At 27.1% G+C, this 22,603-nt stretch overlaps 1 protein-coding gene across 1 annotated transcript in view; it reads right to left on the bottom strand.

Annotated features, from left to right (window-relative positions):
* The window catches only part of Phum_PHUM590320 (peptidyl-prolyl cis-trans isomerase G, putative), a gene marked incomplete at both ends in the record, with an annotated part of 30,860 nt that extends 23,927 nt beyond the window's left edge, over window positions 1-6,933 (bottom strand). The window contains 8 exons of the mRNA XM_002432488.1: window positions 4,130-4,397; window positions 4,527-4,753; window positions 4,853-5,077; window positions 5,151-5,440; window positions 5,515-5,778; window positions 5,867-6,065; window positions 6,142-6,609; window positions 6,916-6,933. Coding sequence (XP_002432533.1) covers window positions 4,130-4,397; window positions 4,527-4,753; window positions 4,853-5,077; window positions 5,151-5,440; window positions 5,515-5,778; window positions 5,867-6,065; window positions 6,142-6,609; window positions 6,916-6,933 — 1,959 coding nt within the window. The remainder of the gene's footprint in view (window positions 1-4,129; window positions 4,398-4,526; window positions 4,754-4,852; window positions 5,078-5,150; window positions 5,441-5,514; window positions 5,779-5,866; window positions 6,066-6,141; window positions 6,610-6,915) is intronic.
* Window positions 6,934-22,603: the final 15,670 nt, after the last annotated feature.

A 22,603-nucleotide genomic window follows, 5' to 3' on the forward strand; every position in this document is an offset into this window, starting at 1 on the left:
GGGGGGAAAAAAAAAACCCCTTTTCAAAAAAAAATTTTTGGGGGGGGTTTTTTAAAAGGGGGGGGCCCAGGGGGGGGGGGGGGGGGAAAAAAGCCCGGGGGAAAAAAAAGGGGGCAAACCTTTTTTCCCAAAGGGGGGCCTTTGTTTTTTTATTTCCCCCCCCATTTTTTTTTTTTTTTTTTTTTTTTTTGGAAATTTTTTCCCCGGGTTTTTTTTTTTTTCCCAAAAGGGGGGGGAAAAAATTTTTTTAAAAAAAAAAAAAAAAAACCCCCCCCGGGGAAAATTTTTTTTTTTTTTTTTTAAAAAAAAAAAGGAAAAATCCGTTTTTTTTTTTAAAAAAACCCGGAAGGGGGGGGAAACCAAAAAAAAAAAAAAAAAAAAAAAAAAAAAAAAAAAAAAAAAAAAAAACAAAACAAACCCCCCGGGAATTTTTTTTTTTTTTTTTTTCATGTAAAAATCATCCGGGAAATGAATTTTTTTTTTTTTTCGAAATGACGGACCGACGGTCGGAAAATCAAAAAAAAAAAAATTCGTCTGCTAGAGTATTCCGACAGTAAAAAAAAATTTTTTTTTTTAAATTGATAAAAAAAAAAATACTCCCGAAAAATTTTTTTCGCCTTCACGATTTTTCCAACGGGATTTCCGAATTTCAAAACGATTTTTCGAATTATTAATAATAATAATATTAATTATTATTATTATTTGTAATTGACCCCTCCATACGTACACAAAAAACGACGCGATAAAATAAACTTAATCGGAAAATCTTTTTTTTTTTGGGGGGGGGGGTAAAAAAAATTGAATCAAAATTTTCTTGCTGGACTAATTTTCTCTCTCTCTGTCTCTCTCTTTCTCCAGGCATTCGAATTATTTTTTAACGTGATTTTTTTTAATTTCTCCATGTAAAAAAAAAAAAAAAAAAAACAATAACAATTTTCCAGAGTTCTTTCTCCAGTTTTAATTTTTCCACGTTAAAAGAAAATCCAACGGCTCATCCGTCGGAAATGGATCGATCGCAAAAATTCAACGCAACTTTCCACAAACTTTTTAATATCATTATTAATAAAAAATGATTTTTCTTTTTTTCGAATCGAACGAAAGCACATGCACTCGCACACGCACGCACGCACTCACGCACACGGACACACACACACACACACACACGCACGATTTCAATTAATTCGACTTGGAAAAAAATTATTAAAAAAAAAAAAAAAAAAAATGGGAATGATTCTTTTTTCGGAAACGCCATTTAACTTTCTTTTTTTTTTTAATTTTTTCGGAGGTCAAAATACTCATAAAAAAAAAAAAAAATCCTGTCATGAGGATTGAAAAAAATTAAAAAAGATAAATAAACGAATTAACGAATGAATGAATGAATGAATGAATGAATGAGTGAATGAATGAATGAATGAATGAAAATTTTATTCGCAAATTAAAAAAAAAAATTCTTTCGCCTGTGAAAACCCTGTGGGGCGACTAAAAAAACAAATCACGAATTCAATAATTTTTTTTTTTTTTTATTACTAAATGAAAAATAAAATTGTGATAAATCAACCGTCGATATATCAGAAGACAACCAATAATAACAACAAAAAACAAAAACAACGACAATAATAATAATAATAATACAAATTCGAGCGATCGAAAGAAAACGAGGGGGAAATAAAAAAACCTGGAAATAAAACCTGGAACCCTAAAAAACAGATGAAACAAATGCGACACACGCAAAAACGCAACTTCAAACTCGTTTTTTTTTTTTTTGTAAAATTTAATAGAATTTATTAGTCGTCAAGGATTTTCATCAAAATAATTTTCTTGCGATGAAACGCCGGATTTCCGGTTGAATTTTTTTCGTTTTTCAATGTGAAGAAATAAAAAATTTACAAATTTGTTGAAAAAAAAAAAAAAAAACATAAAAACGAATTCCAAATTAACGAAAGTAAATTTTCCCTTTCCCTCTCCTTTTTTTTCTCCAGGAAATCAAGAAATTCATCCTTTCGATCGTAGGCTTATCCAAAAAAAAAAAAAAAAAACGCGCGTTTTATGGAGAAGAAAAAATAAAAATAAAACATTCTCCTCTTCCACCTCCTCCTCCTCCTCCTCCTCCTATTCCACCTTCTCCTCCTCCTGCTTTTCCATATGAGAACCATTTTGAAACGTTCGATTCGAACTCTCGTAAATTTTCCAAAATTCTTTTTTTTTTTTTTTGACGTTTTCGAAACGAACCTGGAAAAATTTATTCCTCCTTTTCCGAAAAAATAAAAAAAAAATTTTTTTCATTCGTTATCCTGATGCAATTTAAAAAAAAAAAAAAAAAATTGCTCGGGGGTCTCCCCCTCATACGTGATCATTGTGTGAGTTCGACGACGACGACGAAGAAGTGAATTTTTTTTTTAAATTTTCCAAAAAAAAACAAATTCTCCAGTTTCCGCTTACGTCACCATCACCATCATCACCACCACCACCATCATCATCATCATCATTATCATCATCATCATCGTAAAAAATAAATATTTTACTAATTTTTTTTTTTTTTTTTTTTTTTTTTTCGGTTTAAAACTCAAAAATTCCATCTTTGTAATTTATTTACCAAACGCGGCGTTCCTAACAAAATTATTATTATTATTTTTTTTTCACTCTCCCCAGGTTTTCCAGGTTCATGCCTAATTTCCTAAGAAAATCTTAGCCTTTAAGGTTTTTATTTTAATTTTTTTTTCGGCTCCCCGTTTAGAAAAAAAAAAAGATTCAAACGTTTAACTCTTTAAGTCATCGCTTCCCTGATCCATGACCTCGTGTTTGTAGTATCCCTACAATCATCATCATCATCATCATCGAAAAAAATATAAGATTTTCTAGTAAATCCATCCATTCATCCAACCAACCAACCCCGAGGCTCCATTTATTATTCTAAATAATAATAATAATAATTTTTTAATGGTTTTTATAGAATCGCACACACAACGTCGACACAATCATTTTGAAAATTCCAGGTTATAACAATTTCCAGGAATTTCAAAAAAAAAAAAAAAAAATTCAAATCTACTTTATTACGATGATGATAATAATAATAATTGACGTGAAGGATTTTAAAATTCGACAACGTTAAGTAAATAAATAAAATATTCTGCGGTTTTTTCCGTCCCTTGTCCCTTTTTGAACTTTACATTTTGTTAATTATTTAAATCTGAAGGTGAAATTTATTAACCGAATCACCTGCTGCTTTGTTTTTCCTCTTTTTTTTTTTTTTTTTCGTCTATTTTCCTTTTCCTTCAACCTTTCTCTTCCCTTTCCCTCCCTACCCTCCGTCTATCCCCCCGTCGGTCCAAATCATTATTTTCCTTATTCTAGAAACGAGGAAAAAATGAGACGAAAAACATTCAATTTTTTTTTTTTTTTGGAAGAATAAATAAAATTCAAGTAACGTCGTAATAATTTGACAACGTTTAACGATACCAATAATAATAATAATAATAATAATGATTCGAGAGGAAAGAGAGAGAGAGAGATAGAAAACCCAAATTTTTCCTCTTTTTTTCTATCCCCGACAACATTGAAATTCGCGACCACGTTTCGACATCACATTTTTCATTTTGTGCATCAGGTGTGCGGCGTTTTATTAAAAAAAAATTATTATTATTATTATTATTTTTACGACCGTTATCATCATCATCATCATCTTCACCATCATCATCAACCTTACTCACTCAGTAGTCTTCCTATTGATTAATTTCGATCATATTCTCTTTTCTTAACGCTGTACTGATTCCTGCCATTAATTTACAAAAAAACAAAAAAAACAAGTTTTCGCGTCGTAGAAAAAACAAGTCAGCGAATGAAATTTAGCGCATGAAAAACCAGAAAAATTACCTTTTAAATAATTCATGACGACAACATCAAGAAAATTATTTTTTAAAAGTAATTAAAACTTTAAAAAAAAAAAAAAAAAAAAAAATGGCCAGGAGATCGTCGATCAATTAATTTTTTTGTTCAAAAAAAAAGAAACATTTCCCGTCATTTCCGCATCCTGCGTATATGCTTTCGAGAATAAATAACAATAATAATAATAATAAAACCCAATCGGAATTAATATTTTTTCGCATTACTTCGAATGAAAATTCTCAATTACTTCCCTTTTGGACGACCAATACAATCGATTTCTTTTAAATAAAATTGTGACGTGATAATGTGACGTAATGATAATTGTTTTTTCTCTTACCTTGCTGAAATATCCGACGGTGTGACATCCTTCCGAATCGCTGATCGTCATTACGTAAAATAAAAATGGTTCGACGTCGTAATAAAGAGTTTTGTGATCGAGAAAAAATTTCGCCAGCAAACATAAATTCTGACAGTATTGTTTGTACCTTTTACCATCCACTTCCCAAACGCTCAACCTGTTTTTTTTAAAAAAAAAAAAAAAAAAAAAAAAAAAAAAAACCATTTTTTATTTTCTCTTCTTGCTATTTAACTGAATGATAAAAAATCAAATAATAATAATAATAATAATAATAATATGATCGAACCTGTACACTTCCTCACCGGGAGGATGCCTCCAAACGCATTTAACAATGTGTCGTTTTAATATCGTTCTCGTTTTCATGTATCTCAAACAATATTCGCACAAATATAATTTGGGTAATTTGGCATAATCTTCCGGATATGGACTCTGATACCAAACTTCCATTTCGAACCTTCCCATTTCGACGTATTTCGTTTGTTTTATGTTCGGAAGAGTTTTCAAATCGTCTTCCTGTAACAAAAAATTCGGATTTAATTTATAAATTTTGAACCTTAACGAATTTAGTAAAATTATTATTATTATTATTATTATTATTATTTTTCGTCATACTATTTTTTCGCTGGCCATGGCTTGAGCTTCTTGAAATAATCTGAGATCGTGTTCGGAAGCGATTCCCTCCAGTCTGGGTTCTCTGTCTTTCTCTTCGGTTTTCACATCGTTGACATCCATTTTTTCTAAAAATTTTTCTCTCGCTTCTTTGACTTTCAATTGGTAGGTACGTTGCTCGCTGTTCAAATGATGAGAATGACTTTTGGGAGATTTACGACTCATTGCCTGAAAGTTAAAGAAAAACACGTTGAAATACGTATAAATTTACAAAATAATAATGATAATAATAAAAACTTACCATCACGGCTTTCTTCCTTTCGTCATCTCTTTTTTTTCTTTCCTCGGCCATTTTTCTACATTCTTCAGGTGTTTTATTGTGATACAAAGGACAAGCTTCGACCGTGAAATGTTTTTCGTAATTTCCTCCGAAGTGACCCAAACTGTTACAACCTTCAACCGGACATTTTCTTTCCGTGATTACGTCACACACGAGAGTTGTAGTTCTCGAGGGCAAACCTTTAGAATTTTTATTTCGATTGATGGGACCTTTTGGACCTACTTTTTTACCCGTTTTTGAACTCTTTACATCTAAAACACAATTATACATACATAAATTTATCAATTTTAAGTTTCAGATAATTTTTTTTTTTGCAATGCAATACCTGTTTCGGATTCGCTGTCGGTTCCAATTTTACCAGTTAAATGTTTCGATCTTCTAGCACTAGACGATCTTGTTAATTTTCTCGTTATTATTCCTCTTTTATTACTTTCGACTTCTGAACCTTCGGAAGTTTTCGATTTTGTCGGGTTTCTAGAATTTTCCGATTCTGTTTTTTCTGAGTCTTGTTTTTCCAAAATGGGCTTCGATTTTATTTTACTATTAACGATTGATGAGTTATTTGAGCTGTCAGAATCTGAAGTACTATCTAAAAAAATTACAAAGCATTAAATACAGGATATCATAGGAATTATAAAAGTTTATTTTAGGTTGTTTTTTTTGTGTAAAACAATTACCAGTAGAATCAGTTGATGAAGCACTGGCTGAACTCTTTGATCTTTTAGTATTTTTCTTGATTTCATTTTCTTTTAATTTGTTATTTAGCGATGTTTTCGATATTCCTTTCGAACTATTATTATTACTAACACCACTAGATTTTACATTTTTTTCTATATCGCTTTCACTTGAATTATCTGGACTAAAAATACTTCGAGCCTGAAATGAAATACAATATAATATTTAATTTTCTTTTAAGTAAGGATAAAAATTCTTTAACTTATTTCATGCACACCTTTGTAGAACTTTTGAGATTATTTTTGTCGGAGATTAACTTATGCGAATTTTCAGTTTTAGTATTTTTAACAGAATTTGAATTATTTCTAGCTTGTTTTTGTACTACATTAACAGTGGCAGTTACTTTGGGTTTAGTAGTCGATAATCTTCTTTTGACAGGTGCTGCTTTCACAGGAGCTTCATCTGATTCCGATGAATATATTGCGGAACCTTTTTTCAAATTGATTTGCTTTGAAGGAGCAACTTTTTTTTCTTCAACTTTTTTAGGTTTGGCAGTATTGTTAACTGGTTTTACTCTCTTTGACACATTTTTATCATTCTCAGGAGAAGATTTATTATTACTGTTTTGTGACGATGATGATTCTTCTGAATCTGAAAATGAAGAATCACTACCAGACGAACTTGATGATGAGGAAGATGAATTAGAACTACTTGTTGATGATGATTCAGAACTACTAGCACTTTGCTACAAAAAAAAAGTTACAAATATTTTTAATAAGATTATTATAATAAGAAATTGCTAATAGAAAGTTAAATTTTCAACAATTAGTGCGATTTGAGATTTAATAATGCGTCAATTATACAAATGTGGATAGGAAAAGAGTAAAAGAATAACGGATTTTAGAAAATATGTAAATGTAATAATGTGTAAAACAATTCAAAATTTTTGTAGCATTTTAAAAAAATTTACGAATATTACTTTACCTGATTAGTATAATTAGCAAAAGGTACGAATATAAAAAGAAATAATACTTATAAATATGTCACTTACTTGTTTTTTCGCATTCATTTTCATTAAATATATTTTTTTTAATAATTAAAACTAACGCAAACTGTTATAAGTAACAAATGTGTTCCACCATTTTTTTAAGATAATTATAAAATTGCCTCCGAGATGTAAAATTTTTTCTTTTGAACGGTAGCAAATTTGCTACGAACAATGTAAATTTAATTTAATTTTTCTTCACCAGGGGACACTCAACTTTCCAATAAATTTTTTTAAAAAATCACTATCCCAAAATTAGATTCTAAAATAAATAAAAAAATAATAATTTGACGAATAAACAGTAAATTTATTTTCATTTATAAATCAAAACGATATTTATTAAATAAACAATTTAATAAATTTAATAAAACCTATTAATATTATTTTCAAGCGTAGTTATTAATTATTTTAATAATAACTCATTTGTTGTGTTTTCCTCCATTTTCTTTTTTAACAATAAAATTATAATAAATCATTCAAATAATATTATAAAAATAATATCGAGAAATGAAAACTAAATAAAAATTTTTAAAAAAATTAAAAAGGTCGACTAAAATCATTTCGGTTTTATTTTTAAATCGAAACAAAGGGATAAAAATAATTTAAAAAAAAAAAAATCTCCATATTGAGAAAATTTAATTTTTCATTTTAAATTTTATTAAAATTATAAATCAAAAATTATTAAAATTTTTATTATAAATTATTAAAAAGGTATAAAACATTATATATATAAAAAATTTGCCAAGATTAATATTATCATCATCATCATTATTAACTTTTTTTTTTTTTTAAATATTTTGTTCAATCAAAATCAATTTTTATTATTAAAAATTATCATTATTATCTTTTTTTTTTTTTTTTTAAAGTTATTAAGGCGCCATCAAAATAATTTCTTTTTTTTTTTTTATTAAGAATTTTAATCAATGAAAAAACTAATTTTTACTATTAAAAAAAAAAAAATGGGGAGAGGGGGGAGGGAAAGAATTTAATAATAATTCTTTTTGGTTGAAACCATTGAAACTCACCTTAATGGCTTTAAAATAAATGTTACAGTTTCATGTATCTAAGAAATAAAAAAAAAAGATAGATGTATATAAATTATATACGGGAAAGAAAAAGATGAATAAAAGTTGAAATAATAATAATAATAATAATAATAATAATAATACCGGAAGCCTGAAATTTTAATGAAACGCGTTTTTTTTTAAAAAAAAAAAAATAATAAATTTATTAAAAGGATAATTTAAAGCTGTTCATTAGCAGTAAATACAGGTAGCAGATTTATAATAAAAAAAAAAAAAATTACTTTTAATAATTGATTTTTGGAGAAAAAAAGATTAGTTTTTTGTTAAATACTCGTTTTGAACGTTTTAATTATCATCATTATCATCATTATCATCATCATCGTCATTCTCGTCGTCCTCGTCGTCCTCGTCATTTTTATTAATAATTTTTAATTACGTGTATATATAAAATTAAATAAAAATATCCAATTGTTATTTTCGACATTATAAATCGTGAGGAGAGGAGGGGAGGGAAGGGAAGGGGTGGGAAAAACCCCAACGGGGTAGTTTTTAAACAAAGAAAGAAACAGCACCACCACCACCATGAATGAATGCGAAAATGGAAAAAAAAACTTTTTTGAAACTTTTTATATATATTTTATCACGTAGTAAATTGGAAGTAATTAAAAAAAAAAGGTTAACTACCTGTTCGACTAAAAAAGACCACTACTACCACTACCACTACCACTATCACCACTAAACTTCTTTTTTTTTAAACTAACTAACTCAGACTTGTTTTTTTTTCTGCACAATGAAAATCATAAAAAAATATATACGATAGGTGGTTGATTTGAAACTCATGATGAACGATAAAAAAGAGAAAGAGAGAAAAGCGGCAAATGGTAAAGTAATTCACCTGTCTTATGAGAGAGAGAGAAACACCGCAAACCCAACAACAACCCACCTGCCCTACCAACAACAACAACCACAACAACAACAACATCCTCCACCAACATCATCCATTCAATTTAACTGAGTCTTTAATTAATCCTTTAATGGCGTCTTGTCTCTCTCTCTCTCTCTCTCTCACTCTCTCAGACTCCGTCAAACTTTTTAAAAAAAAAAAAGATTTTTTTCCTTATCTTACTAAAAAAAAAAAAAATTCTTTTCACGGTTTTAATGAAATCGTTTTCTCTCTCTCACACTCATTCACTCTCTCTCTCTCTCTCTTTTTCTATGAATCGTTTGAGTACTTATGGAATATTTTGCTTGTAAGGTTCCCCATACGCACACGCATTTGTTACATTGGAAAAGAAAAACCGTGGGGAGCACATATACATAATCGGGTGATACCTGAATAAATTAAGAAATAAAAAAAAATACATTATTATCATTATCATTATCATTATTATTATTATTATTATTATTATTATTATTATTTTTTACGAGAGTATCCATAATAAAAACAAATTATTGCTACGTAAGGATTTAAATAAAAAAAAAAAAATTCTTTGAAATTAATTTTTTATTATGTTTAGTAGACAATTAAAAATGTTATTAAAACTCAAGACAAGACAAGATAAAGTAAATTTTCATAAATAAAAACTCTGTTGTCGGTTGTCGATTGATTCATTCATACATTCATTCATTCATTCATTCATTCACTTAATACGAACGTTAAAATAATCGATTTTAACGACAGCAAATTCATTTCAAAGAATTTAATTGTAGCAAAATATTTATTAAGTCATTAATGAATTTTCTTTTTTATTTTCCTTTGTTTTGTATTTGTCGGAATTTTCACAAAGGAAAAAATTTTTCCTTGACATCAAACGAAATGATAATAATGATAATAATAATAATAATGATGATGATGATGATGATAATAAAATTCGTACCGGAAACAGTTTTTAAAAAAAATTTCGGAAAATTTTGTATGAGTGCGTGGCAGGCGAACGAGCGCGAGAGTAATGATCTTTTAATTTTTCGTTTGTTGTTACAATTTAATTTGAATTTTAATTTCGTAATCTAACAAACGAACAAACGAACGAACAAACAAACAAACACATCACACTCGAGAATATCGATTACAAATTAAAAAAATTATTCGCTCATTCGAATAAAACTCGTGTGATGTTCGTTCCCCATGATTTTTCACTTAATTAATTTCATAAAAAAAAACGTTCTGGAATTTTTTTTTTAATGCCACGACAAACAAAAATTTAAAAATCGATTCTACAAGCTTTCAATAATAATAATAATAATGATAATAATAATAATAATAATTTTCAGTACGATTTTCACAGCGTAATTTATTTATTCCTACACATAAATTTACTGCGGATGCTCCCGTTTAGAATTTTTTTGGTCCTCCCCTTTCCTCCCCTCCTTTCCACTTACCCCCGAGTTATAATCATATTATTATATTATATAAATATACATTAGACTTATTTAAATATAATATATGTAAAATAATATTATTATTAATATCGATTTAATAATAAACGTCAAAAAACGATAAGATTTATTTTATATATTTATATAAAAAATCGGCCATTTTGTTTTTTTTTTTTGCTTACTCTCGAATATTTAAATAAATAAATTGTTATACATAAATAAATATATATGTACATAATTTTTTTTTTATTATTATTAATTTATTTCTCTGATTTATTTATTATTATTTTTTTTTTTTAATCGATAAAAATTGTTTTCCAACTTTAATATATTATTATTATTAATTAATAATTAATATTTTATTTTTTAATAATGTTGTATTTATTAACCGAGTTGATTACGTTATTATTATTATTATTAGTCCACGTCTCTTCGTTGTATTATTATTATTATTATTACGTCGTTGGAAAGAATGAATACATAGTATTCTTTTTTTTCTTTCTTATTTATTGTTTTGCAACAAATGTTAACGTATAAAAAAATAAAATAAAATTTATGTTTATTATAAAAACCCTTCGGTTACGTTTTTTTTTTCTTTAAATAATTATATATATGCGGGTATGCGCGTTTAACGCGCGTAATAATAATTTTATATATTTATCATATGAATAAAAAATTATTAATAATGATAAATAAAAAAAAAAATATATATTCATATGCATAATAACATATAACTTTCGTTTTTATTAAGTAATGGAAAAAAAAAAGAAAGTATATATTATTAGTATTATTATTATTATTTTAATTATGAGTATAATCCGTGATTTCATTATCATTATCATCATCGTCGTCGTCGTGACGATCAATAATAAATTTTTAATAAGTGTTTTTGTTGTTTTAAAAAAATGTAATTGTTGGAAAATTCATGCGAACAATGTTATAAGGTGATCATTAAATGAATAAAAAACGCAATGCGTAATGTAAGAAAAACGCGCGGTTTAAACGCACGCGTAATTAAAATTTTAATTTTTTTTTATCGACGAAAAGTGTTTGAAAATTCAAAAAATAATTTATTAAATAAATAAAATTATTGTTTTTTTGTTGTTGTTTGTTTGTTTGTTATTATTATTGGGGGGACTTCGAGCTAACGAACAAACGGGAAGAAAATAAAAATTGGTAGAGAAAAAAAGAGAGAGAGAGATATACAATATGTATGAGAAAGTGATAATTATAAAGAGAACGAGAGAAAAAGAGAAAAAAAGACACAAAAAAAATAAGAGAGAGAGAAATACAAATAGAAAGAGTGTGAGAGAGAGATGTAAAGAAAATGAGAGACAGATAGATTTAAAGAGAAAGAGAGAGAAAAACATAAAAAAAACAAAACCAAAGAGACGAAAAAGAGAAAAAGGAAACAAAGAAAAAGGAAAAGAAACAAAGAGAATGAGAAACAGAGAGAGAGAGAGAGAGAGAAATACAAAGTGCGAGAGAGAGGGAATGAGATAGTATGATACTAATATTATTAAAATAAAAAGTGAGAGAGAGAGAGAATATTTGGCAAATAATGAAAACAAATAATTCACAAGTTACACAGCAAACTACAATTTTTCTTTTTTATGTTTTAAACATTACAAGAGTGGTTTTAATAAATAATAATAATAATAATAATACTAAAACAATAATTTTTTTTAGTATGGTCAGAATCGGCCGTGTGGAAATAATAATAATAATTTTTTTTATTGTTCCCAACCAAAGTGCAACAGAAATCACGTTTTTTTGTTTGTTTTTTATCACGAAATTCTAAAAAAAAAGGAAAAGATGTGACAAACAAGTCAAGCGTTATTATTTTTCACTCATTAAATATGTCACATTGATTATTATATCGTTTGTTAACCTTACACCCTCTACCCCTCTCTCTCTCTTACATTCTCTCACTTTACCGCTCTCATTTAATATTTTAAAAAACGCGGCGTACTTTATTTATTATTATTATTATTTTATTTTTAATTCATCTTACTCCTTCGAAGTTCGTCGTTTGTTTTTTTTTTCTCGTCTTCAATTTAATTGGAAAACTAAAAAGGGGGGACGAGGGATATTGTCCGTGAGGGGAGACGAAACGTCAAACAAGACTAAAAATCGATCCGAACAAGTAAAAAAAAAGGTTTTATCAAATGATAAGATTAAAGAGAGAGAGAGAGAGAGAGAGAGAGACGTTCGTGGAGAGAAAAAAAAAAATTTTTTTTCTTCTTTTTTTTTGTTTGTTGTGTGTGTGTGTGTGACGGCGTTACTTTTATAAACGTGACATTTTTATTTTTTTTATTATTAGTTTACGCTATCAAAAACGTCACCCGACACAAATATTATTATTATTATTTTTGACCGGATTAAAAAAAAGTCGGAAAGAAAAAAAAATCTACCACAATGTAAAATCTTATTATTTCATTTTCAATCGTTCGTTCATTTTTTCCTTTGTGACGTAACGTGACGATACCCCCCCCCGGTCATCGATGTGACCTCTTGACCTTTCGTGACGATTTAAATATTTTTTCCCCCTCCCAATTTTCCCGTAAACTTTTCCAAAAAATTTCCACGTGTTAAAATGATTTCGATGAATTTTTTTATTTTATTGAAAAATCTTATTCTTAAAGAGAGAGAGAGAGAGAGAGAGGGAGAGGAAGAGGGAAGAGAGAGAGAAGAAGAGGAAGAGGAGAGAGAGAGAGAGAGAGAGAGATAGATGAACGATCCGATTAAAAAAAATTTTTTTTTTTTCTTAAAGTTTTTTTTTAATTTTTTTTTTCCTCTTTCTCTCTCTCTCTCTCTTTCTTTCTGTCTCTCGTGTGTTAGAAACGAAATTTTTCATATAATCCGACACATGATTGGACGGAAACGAGTATAAGGAAAGAAAAAGAAAAGAATATTCTAGAAGTTTTTAACAAGATAGACCATCAGATTATTCATCAATTAACTTTATTTCACAATCTTGAGTTTGATATTAGGTAATAATCTCTTCACCTGTAATTTACCACAACACGTTTACACCGGAATGAATAGTTTCTTTACATACTACTTATTATTATTATTATTATTATTATTATTATTATTATTATTATTATTATTATTATTATTATTATTATTTATTATTTATTATCATTATTATTTTCGAATAAAAAAGAAAAAAAAAAAATTGAAAGAAATAAATTTCACGATTTTGTACTTCTGGTCCTACTGCTACCTTTTAATTACTTGATCATTCGAATGTTTGCCATCTAAGAGAACGTGTGGTAAAAACGAGTTTGATCGATTACTCGAAAAAAATCGAATTTATGTATGCGTGCGTGAGTGCGTGCATGCGTGCGTGCGTGTACGTATACTTATCATTAATTTTTTTTATATCGATTGCTACTACTGTTCCTACTACTCGTATAAAAAAAAAAAATCTAAGAAGAGTGGAACGAAAGTTGAAAAAGATTTTTCAACTGGCGAATGTAAAGAATATACAACAAACGTATAATTATCTATTGAATTTGAAGCTTCTGCGTGATTTCGACCAATTTAAATCATACTACAACCATATGTCAGTTCTTGGAGTTTTCCTCCTCTTTTCTTATTTTTCAATAAAAATTGTTTTTTTTTTTTTTAACGGAAATGACAAAAATCAAACAAACAACAACCGACGACGAACGACAAAAAACAAAAAAAATATCAAATAATTATTTTTTGATTCAAATCGAAATTCATTCTAATAAAAATTATTATTATTATTATTATTTGAGTACTGATAATACGATTCGTGTAAAATGATGATGAGCATGAAAACAAACAAACAAACAAACAAACAAATTGATTTTTTAAAATAATAATAAAAATCTTAGTGGTGAAGTTTGAAAAAACAAACGATGAAATTTTTGTAAGAGTTTTTCTTTTAAAATCCAACGTCGTGACGAAAATGTGACGTCACAGGTATTAAATAAAATTATAAACAAACAACAAATTCGATAATAATAATAATAATAATGAAGAGAATTAATGCAAAAAAATTTTAAGGATACCGAAAAAAATATTTTCGAGATGAAAGAGAAAAGGAAAAAAAAGAAAATTTCGTTCGGTTCATAACTATGAAAATAAAAAATGCCGTGGATGCAGGAAAATTCGAAAAAGGAGATGATGATGATGATGATGATAATAATGATGAAAAAATGTCGGACGGATGGACGAACGACTATCTGTTGTAACAACAAGTTTCCAGAAGCTTGTAATTTTCGTCCATTAAAATTATCTCGACCGTACAAACATTATTCGGGTTCGATCGGTAAATTTTTATTGATTCTAAACAAAATTTCTAACCACGTCCGATATAATTCACGTGTAAGAAGAAGAAAAAGAAGATGGAAGGAAAAAAACGACGACGACGACGATCATGTTTTTAAACCCGCCAACAACAACAACAACTTCTTATTGAAGGATTGCACTCTCGTGTGATTATATTAATTATTATTTAGACCTGGAATATCTACCGACTACGCTTATTATTATTTAAAAAAAAAAAAAAAATTACTAAAAATTCGAAAGAGTGAAACAAACAACAACAACAACAACAACAAACCTTCGTCCAGAAGCGCAGAAAAAAAAAAAAACCAAATTGCCCACGCCTTTTTTTTTTTTTTTTACTTGGCGAAACAATTTATTTTATAAATGGTCATAAAATAAAAAAGTAATAACCCGAGTGTTGGCCACTTAATAAACATCGTTTATCTCGAGGGTAAAACTATCTTGTCGTATGTAAAATATACGAACAACTCTTACAAAAAAAAAAAAAAAAAACAGAATTGCCAATGTAACAAAAAAAAAAAAAAATTAACGCTCCAGGTCGAAATCAAGTTATTTAAGGTATTTTGGGATAAATAAGCTGCCATGTCTGCTACCGTATTACACTTTATCGCATCCACTCTACTAAATTTATATTTTTTTCCTCTCTCTCTCTCTCTCTCCATCTCTCTCTCTTTTCTACCTCTCTCTATTCTCTACCTCTTTCTCTCACACTCGTTTAAATCGTTTTTAATATAAAAAAAAATTCAAAATATAAATCCGTAATAGGGGGTAATAGTACTCTTACTTACCCTTTTTTTTTAAAAAAACCCTTTTACAGCGAAATTATTGAGACTCGTTAAGATAAAAAAATCTCATGTCGTCTGCTACAGAACACCGGGTGGTAAAAACAAAACAAAAAAATTTATTTCATTAGCGGATATGCTACCGAAGGTAAATGTTAGAAGAGAAACAAACAAGTTTAAATTTTTAATTAAAGGAAAAATCAACGACGACAAACAACAAACGACTCACTACAACAATCCCTTAAATTTTTAAAGGGTTTAAAAAGTACCAACAACGCGTTTTATTATTATTATTATTTTCAACTACACCTTTTTATGATAAATTATTCATTTTTTTTTTTTTTTACGTAATTTACGTCACTAGATTTCGAAGGCGATTAACCTTTTTTTTTTTTTCATTTTCTTCTGCTTTTTTTTAATATCATTTAATAAACGTGGGCTAGTAGTAGTAGTAGTGGTAGTAGTAGAAGAAGTAGTAGGAAATGAGAGGAAATAATTTTGTTCGAGGCAGAAATTACCAACAAACAACCAACCAACCAACAAACATTTTCGGATACTAATGAGAATAACAAATTAAAAAAAAAAACTAAAAAAATTTTTTTTTTTTTAAAAGTTATTACGAGTTGCCCACCATATTTTTTTATTTTATTTTATGTATAAGGATTCGTTTTAAAACTTGCACGCGTGTGTGTGTGTGTGTGTGTAAATGCAGTAGCTATAACGATTACCATCGAATGAATATTTATTATTATTATTATTATTATTATTATTATTATTATTATTAATAAAAAAAAAATATTTTTTTTCAAGTGATAGATGATGTCCTCCGTTCGATTTTAGTTCGAGGCAACAACTTTAAAATGTAAATTAATTATTATTATTATTATTAAACCCTTCGGGTAGTTAAATGTCATTTACAACCTCAACATTGTTCCAGAATTTTCTATTTTTTTTTTAAATAAATGGAAGATTATTCCATCCGTAAATAATAATAATAATAATAATTAAAAGGTGGAGTCGTTCGATTTTTTTTTCTTTTTAATTCACGTGGGATTTTGCTACCGTTTTTTTTTTAATTATTACCTTTAAAATATTACTATTATTATTATTATTATTATAAAACCTTTTTTTTTTTTTTTTTTATCAAAACGAACAAAATTTTTAATAAAGTTTCGGGGGGAGGAGGAGGGGAGAGGAAAAGAAAGAGAAGGGGAGCCTCATAAAATTCCAAAAACGAAACAAAAAAAAATAAATAAAAAAAATTTATATACATATAATAAATATCGCTTCAACAGGTACATCCCTTATCATTATTATTATTATTATTATTATTATTATTATTATTATTATTATTATTATTATTATTATTATTATTATTATTATTATTATTAATTCACCCGTTGGTCGATCGAAATTTTTTTTTTTTTTTTCATTTTCTTTTCTCCAGATAAAATCAAAAAATTATTATATAGATAAAATTAAAAAAAAAAAAAACTTGATTCGTATGCACGGTAGCCGTTTGCATTGGTTTTTATAAAAAAAAAAAAAAATTAAATTTCCGAAACGTTTTCATCATCATCATCATCATTATCATTATTATTATTATTTTTTTTTTCTAAGGATTTTCGTACGGGCGCGTGATTTTTTTAAAGTGTCGTTGAATTTTTCTTTTTTTTTTTTGTTTTAAAAAAATGAAATCGAGAAAAAAACATCCGAATGAAAATTATTATTATTATTTAGTTTGTCGTTTGTTTTCGTTCCGCGTTTGTTATGAAAAATAAAACTCGAATATAATATTACTTTTTTAACGTTTAAATAATTTTTTGAGACAAACGTCAACTCGGATGTTGGATTTAAAAAAAATTTTTTTTAAAAACTGTCTCCCCGTTTGTTGCATCATCGCGAGACATTCTCTATCTCTCTCTCTCTCTCTCTCTCTCTCTCTCTCTCTCTCTCTCTCTCTCTCTCCAATTTTAATAAATAATTCTTCGATTTTTTTAATTTTATATCCTTATTATTATTATTATTTAAACGTGTGATGGATAGTAACAAACGCGAGAAAAACGCAGGAAAACAATACAACGACGACAAAGAAAAAAATTTAAAAAAATTTTTGTAAACGCGATGGGATTTTAAATTAATGACGTATGCAAAAGCAGAAGACGAATTATTTTTTTTGGAAAATAAAGAGGAGAAGGTAAGTACGTAAGTAAATTTATCCGGAAAAAAAATTTTCCGAATAAGAAGAAAACAACGACAACAAACACAACAACAATAACACAGGTTGAATTTTTTTTAACTTAATCTCCAACGGTTATTATCATCGTTATTATTATTATTATTATTATTTAAATGAGAACTGAACGTTTCATAAAAATTAACCTAATAAAATTACAGGTAAAGAACGAGAAGATGTTTGAGTTAGGTGTACCACTACTACTACTACTACTTCTACCACCTGTTTAAGGCAGAACATATCTCGAATGAGGAGGAATTTGTAGTGTAATTACTATCATCATACGAAGGATCATTCTTCATTATAACCTGCTACTACCACTACCACCACCTTCACCACTACCACTACCACTACCTCTACCACTACCTCTACCACTACAATGGCAGTTTTAACGTGTGTGTGTGTTACGCCACCGGCTCATGCCATAAGATTTTTCATACGTACACACACATCTGGTTTTTTTTTTTCTTAAAATCGTGACGGAAGGTATAACAACAACAACAACAAACAACAAACAACAACACACGATAAAATTTTTTTTTAGCTTTTGAACGAAACTTCTAGAAAACTAATTTGAATTCATTTTTAAAAGAAAATCCAATCTTCGTTTCGTCATCATCACACGAAAAAAATTTATTTATTTATTTATTCGTTATTATTATTATTATTATCGTTATTATTAATAATGATTATTATTATTATTATTATTATTATTATTATTATTATAAGGTAAAGAGCCATCCGTTCGATCGCCGATATTTGATTAATTACGAATATTTAAAAAAAAAAAAAAAATGATTTCAACACTTTATTACTAATAAGAAAAGATGGTAAGGAAATAAGAAGTGATGAAGGGGGAGGACGAGGAGGGGAAACAAAAATGGCGGCGGTTAAATCAACGTTTAAATTATTTTTACATAAATTAAAAAAAAAAAAATAAAACAAGTGAAGTTGTTATTATTATTATTATTATTATTATTATAAAAATTTTTAACATAAATTATTACGTTAGAAGAAAAAAAAAAAACGAGTAAGTAAGTAAGAGAGTAATAAATTATTGGCAATAATTTATAACGTTTTGATTTATCGATCGTTATTATTATTATAAAAAAAAAAAAAAATTTTCTGAACAGAAAGAGAGGAGGAGGGAGGGAGGGAGGGAGAGGGGGGGAAGAAAATTTGAGATGCTGTAAAGAGGAGGAGGAGCTTCTGACCTGCTACCGAATTTTAATTTTTAATTTTTTTAATTTTTTTTTTTTTCGTTCTTCGCGATTTGGAAATTTTATTTAAATTTCTAATACCCTCAAATTTCTTCAGATTTTATTATTATCATTATTTCCTACATACGTCATCATCGAAATACAATTAAATAATAAACAAATGACGTCATAAAACAAGAACTAAATTTATTTGAAAATTGTAATTTAATACTCTGGAATTTTTAACTTTCGTTTTTTTTTTTTTTGTTTCTTTTTGGAAATTAAAAACTCGATGATGTTAATAATAAGAATAATAATAAGAATAATGATGATGATGATGGTGATGGTGATGATGATGATGGTGATGATGATGATGGAAACATCTTAATTTATCACGACTTTTTTTTTTCATTATTTTGTTAATCGAAAAAAAATTTCATTCTTTGATTTATTAATTATTATCATTATTATTATTTTTAGTACGACGTATCAAAGGAAAAATAAACATTTCAAAAAACCTCCACACATGCGGAAAAGTATAAACTGGAACTGGAACTGGAGAAAAAGAGGAAAACAAATTAAAAAAAAAAAAACAAAATTGTCGCACCTTAATAAATGTCAGCATTAATAAGAACTTGTACTTCCGTTTTTTTTTAAAACTTTTTGTTAAATAATTGCTACAACTAATTTTTTTTTTTTTCCCCTTTACATATCATCATTATCATCATCATCATCATCATTATCATTATTATCATTATGTTTTTTTTTTAATTAATTACAAATTTTTTTTTTTTAATAAATTAAATTTTTATTTATTATTCGCTTTATCAGGAGGAAAAAAACGGTAATTTTACGTTTCCTCCTTTTCCTCCTCCTCCTCCTTTCCCTCTCTCCCCCCCCCGAATCCCCTTCTTCTCCCCTTCACCTCCTGTCGCCGTTGCCTGTTTTTATTTTATTTTCTCCAGGAATTAATTCTATGCTCAAAGGAAAATAATTTATGTTAACATTCGAACATGTAATTTTTTTTTTTTTTGTTCACAATATAAAAAACAAGTTTGATTGAAGGGTTTTCTATATATAAATAAAATTTTTCTCCAGAAAAGAACGATAAAGATAACGCTGTAGGGTTATCAAAAAAAAAAAAAACAAAGAGAGAGAGTGAGAAAGAGAGAGAGAGAGAGAGAGAGAGAGAGAGAGAGAGAATAAAAAGAAAAGAATCAAATTTTGTTTTGGGATGTTGTTTGATGATGTGCGTTTTGCTACCCACAATTTTATGGAAAATATTCGGTAGCAAAAATTATTATTATCATTATTATTATTATTATTATTATTATTATTACTATTATTATCATTATTAGCAAAATTATACGGATTAATTCATTAAAAAAATATTTTTTATTAAATTATTAGATTTTATTTTTTTGAAGTTTTTTAATTCTGGATTTAATACGATTTTTTTTTACTGGAAAATTTTTTTTTTGGAAAACGTGTCGTGATAAAAACGTGATAACGAGCTCTCTTATCAAATTCAAAATTTTTTAAATGAATGAAAAAAAACAAGAAGCCATTACCAAAGTTTTTTTTTTTTTTTTTAACTGGAGGCTAAAAATTATTTTTGTTTTTTTTTTTGTTCAACGAAAACCCGACCGACTCTTCGATCCCATTTTTTTTTTATATTCGAGTTGCCTCCCGGATTTAACAAAAAAAAAAAGAATTATATGGAAATCTACAACCATCACCACCACCACTGCCACCACCGCCGCCACGAAACAAGGAGAGAAAGAGAGAGACAGAAAGAGAAGAGAAAAAAAAAATTAGTGTGTGTGATAATATCAAAATTTTCAAAAATTTTTTTAATATTAAAAAAAAAACTTGTTATTATTATTATTTTTTACGTTATTAAAAATTAAAAATTTCGTGTGGGTGGGCGCTACAACCGACACGAATTTAATACTCTTAAACCCAATCGAAAAAAAAAATTTTTAATCCGTACAATAATTATCATCATCATCGCGAATTTTTATATATTAAATCAACCCAAACCTTATTTTACGTTACGTGTATAATAATTTAAAAAAACGACGGGGAGGGGAAGGGGTATTCATAATAAATAATAATAACAGTTAAAATTATAAATTTATTCTTACGTTTGTACCATTTTTTAAAAAAAATTATCATCATCATTATCATTATCATTTTTTCAAAGGAAATCATCAACGTTACGTTTATTATTATTATTATTTTTTCTTCCTTTGTCGCAAATTCAACGAATGGATTGAGGATGAATGATAATAAATAATAAAAGAAAAAAACGCGTCCGTTTGTACATCCGATCGAGAAGAGAGAAAGAGAGAGAGAAGAGGCAGAGAGATAGAGAGAGAGAGAGGATTAAAATCTCGCCTTAAAAATAGTAAAACAGTTTTTTTTTAAAAAAAGAGCGCCTTAAGGTACGACTACAACATTGAAGTTCACTATTCAAACCCATTTTAGTTATAAGACAGGTTATAAATTAGAGTAAATTCACTTTAAGTTTATACTTTACGGATATAAGTAATTAAATATATCAAATCTAAATTTATAACGTATGACTCTAATATATATATATATATATATATATATATATATATAAATATAAATTTTTAAAGTCTTTCTTTCGTCTTGGTTTAATAACCAGGCCTCGAGCAAAATTTGATTAGACTTGCTACTGAATTACTGCTTTGAATTTTCTTTAGTTCAACATTTTTTTTTTTTTAATTAAATTACCGCACTTATTTTTTTCTCAAGAGAGCAAGAGGATGATTGCTCCTTCTTTCATCCGTACCTGTGTCCACCACTACCACCACCACCACCATTAATCTTCAAGGACCAATTATACCTAAGGGGCAAGTTTTTTTTTTTTTTTTAAATTTTTTTTTTGTAACTTTTCTCTTGAATTATTATTAGAAAACTACATCTCATATTGTTTATTATCAAAAAAAAATTTATGTACGCGCGCGTTTAATAATAATAATAATAATAATAATAATAATAATAATAATATATTATGGGGAGAAATTTTTTTTTTTTTTTGCGTATGTTAAATTAATAAAATTCCAGGTTCGAAGTTATAATTCTATTTTTTTTTTTGGAATTTTTTTTTCCATAATGTCGTTTAAGGGTTAAATGGAAAAAGCGGGAATGGGGGAGAGGGTTAAAAGAAATAAATCGTATTGATTAATAATTTTTATAAAAGTTTTTTGGCGCGAAAAAAAACAGAAACGATCGCGAGTATCATCGTCGTCGTAATTAATTAAAAACAATTGAAATTTTTTTTTCAATTAAAAAAAAAATGAAACGAATAAATAAATAAATTATTAATTAATAAAATCTCACAATAATCGTGGGAAAATTTACAATAATAAATATAATAATAATAATAATAATAATTTCTTTTAAAAAAAAAAAAAACAATGAAAGAAACCGGCGCGACTTTCCTCCTATTATTTTTACATACGTGGAAATGAAATTTAATATTAATAATTATCATTATTATTATTATTATTATTTCAATAATAATGAATATTATTATTAATAATAATAATAAGTTTGAGAAACTTTCCATTTTATTAATAAATAATTATTTAATCAAATAAGTAAAAGTGAAGAAAAAAAAAAAAGAAAAAAAAATTTTCACTTTCGTGACTTTATTTTAATGATTCAAATTTAATTTAATCAATCAATCGAAAAAATTTATTTATTTATTTATTTATT

This window comes from Pediculus humanus, genomic scaffold, assembly GCF_000006295.1.
Source record: "Pediculus humanus corporis 1103172108313 genomic scaffold, whole genome shotgun sequence".
Classification (NCBI taxonomy): Eukaryota; Metazoa; Arthropoda; class Insecta; order Psocodea; family Pediculidae; genus Pediculus; species Pediculus humanus.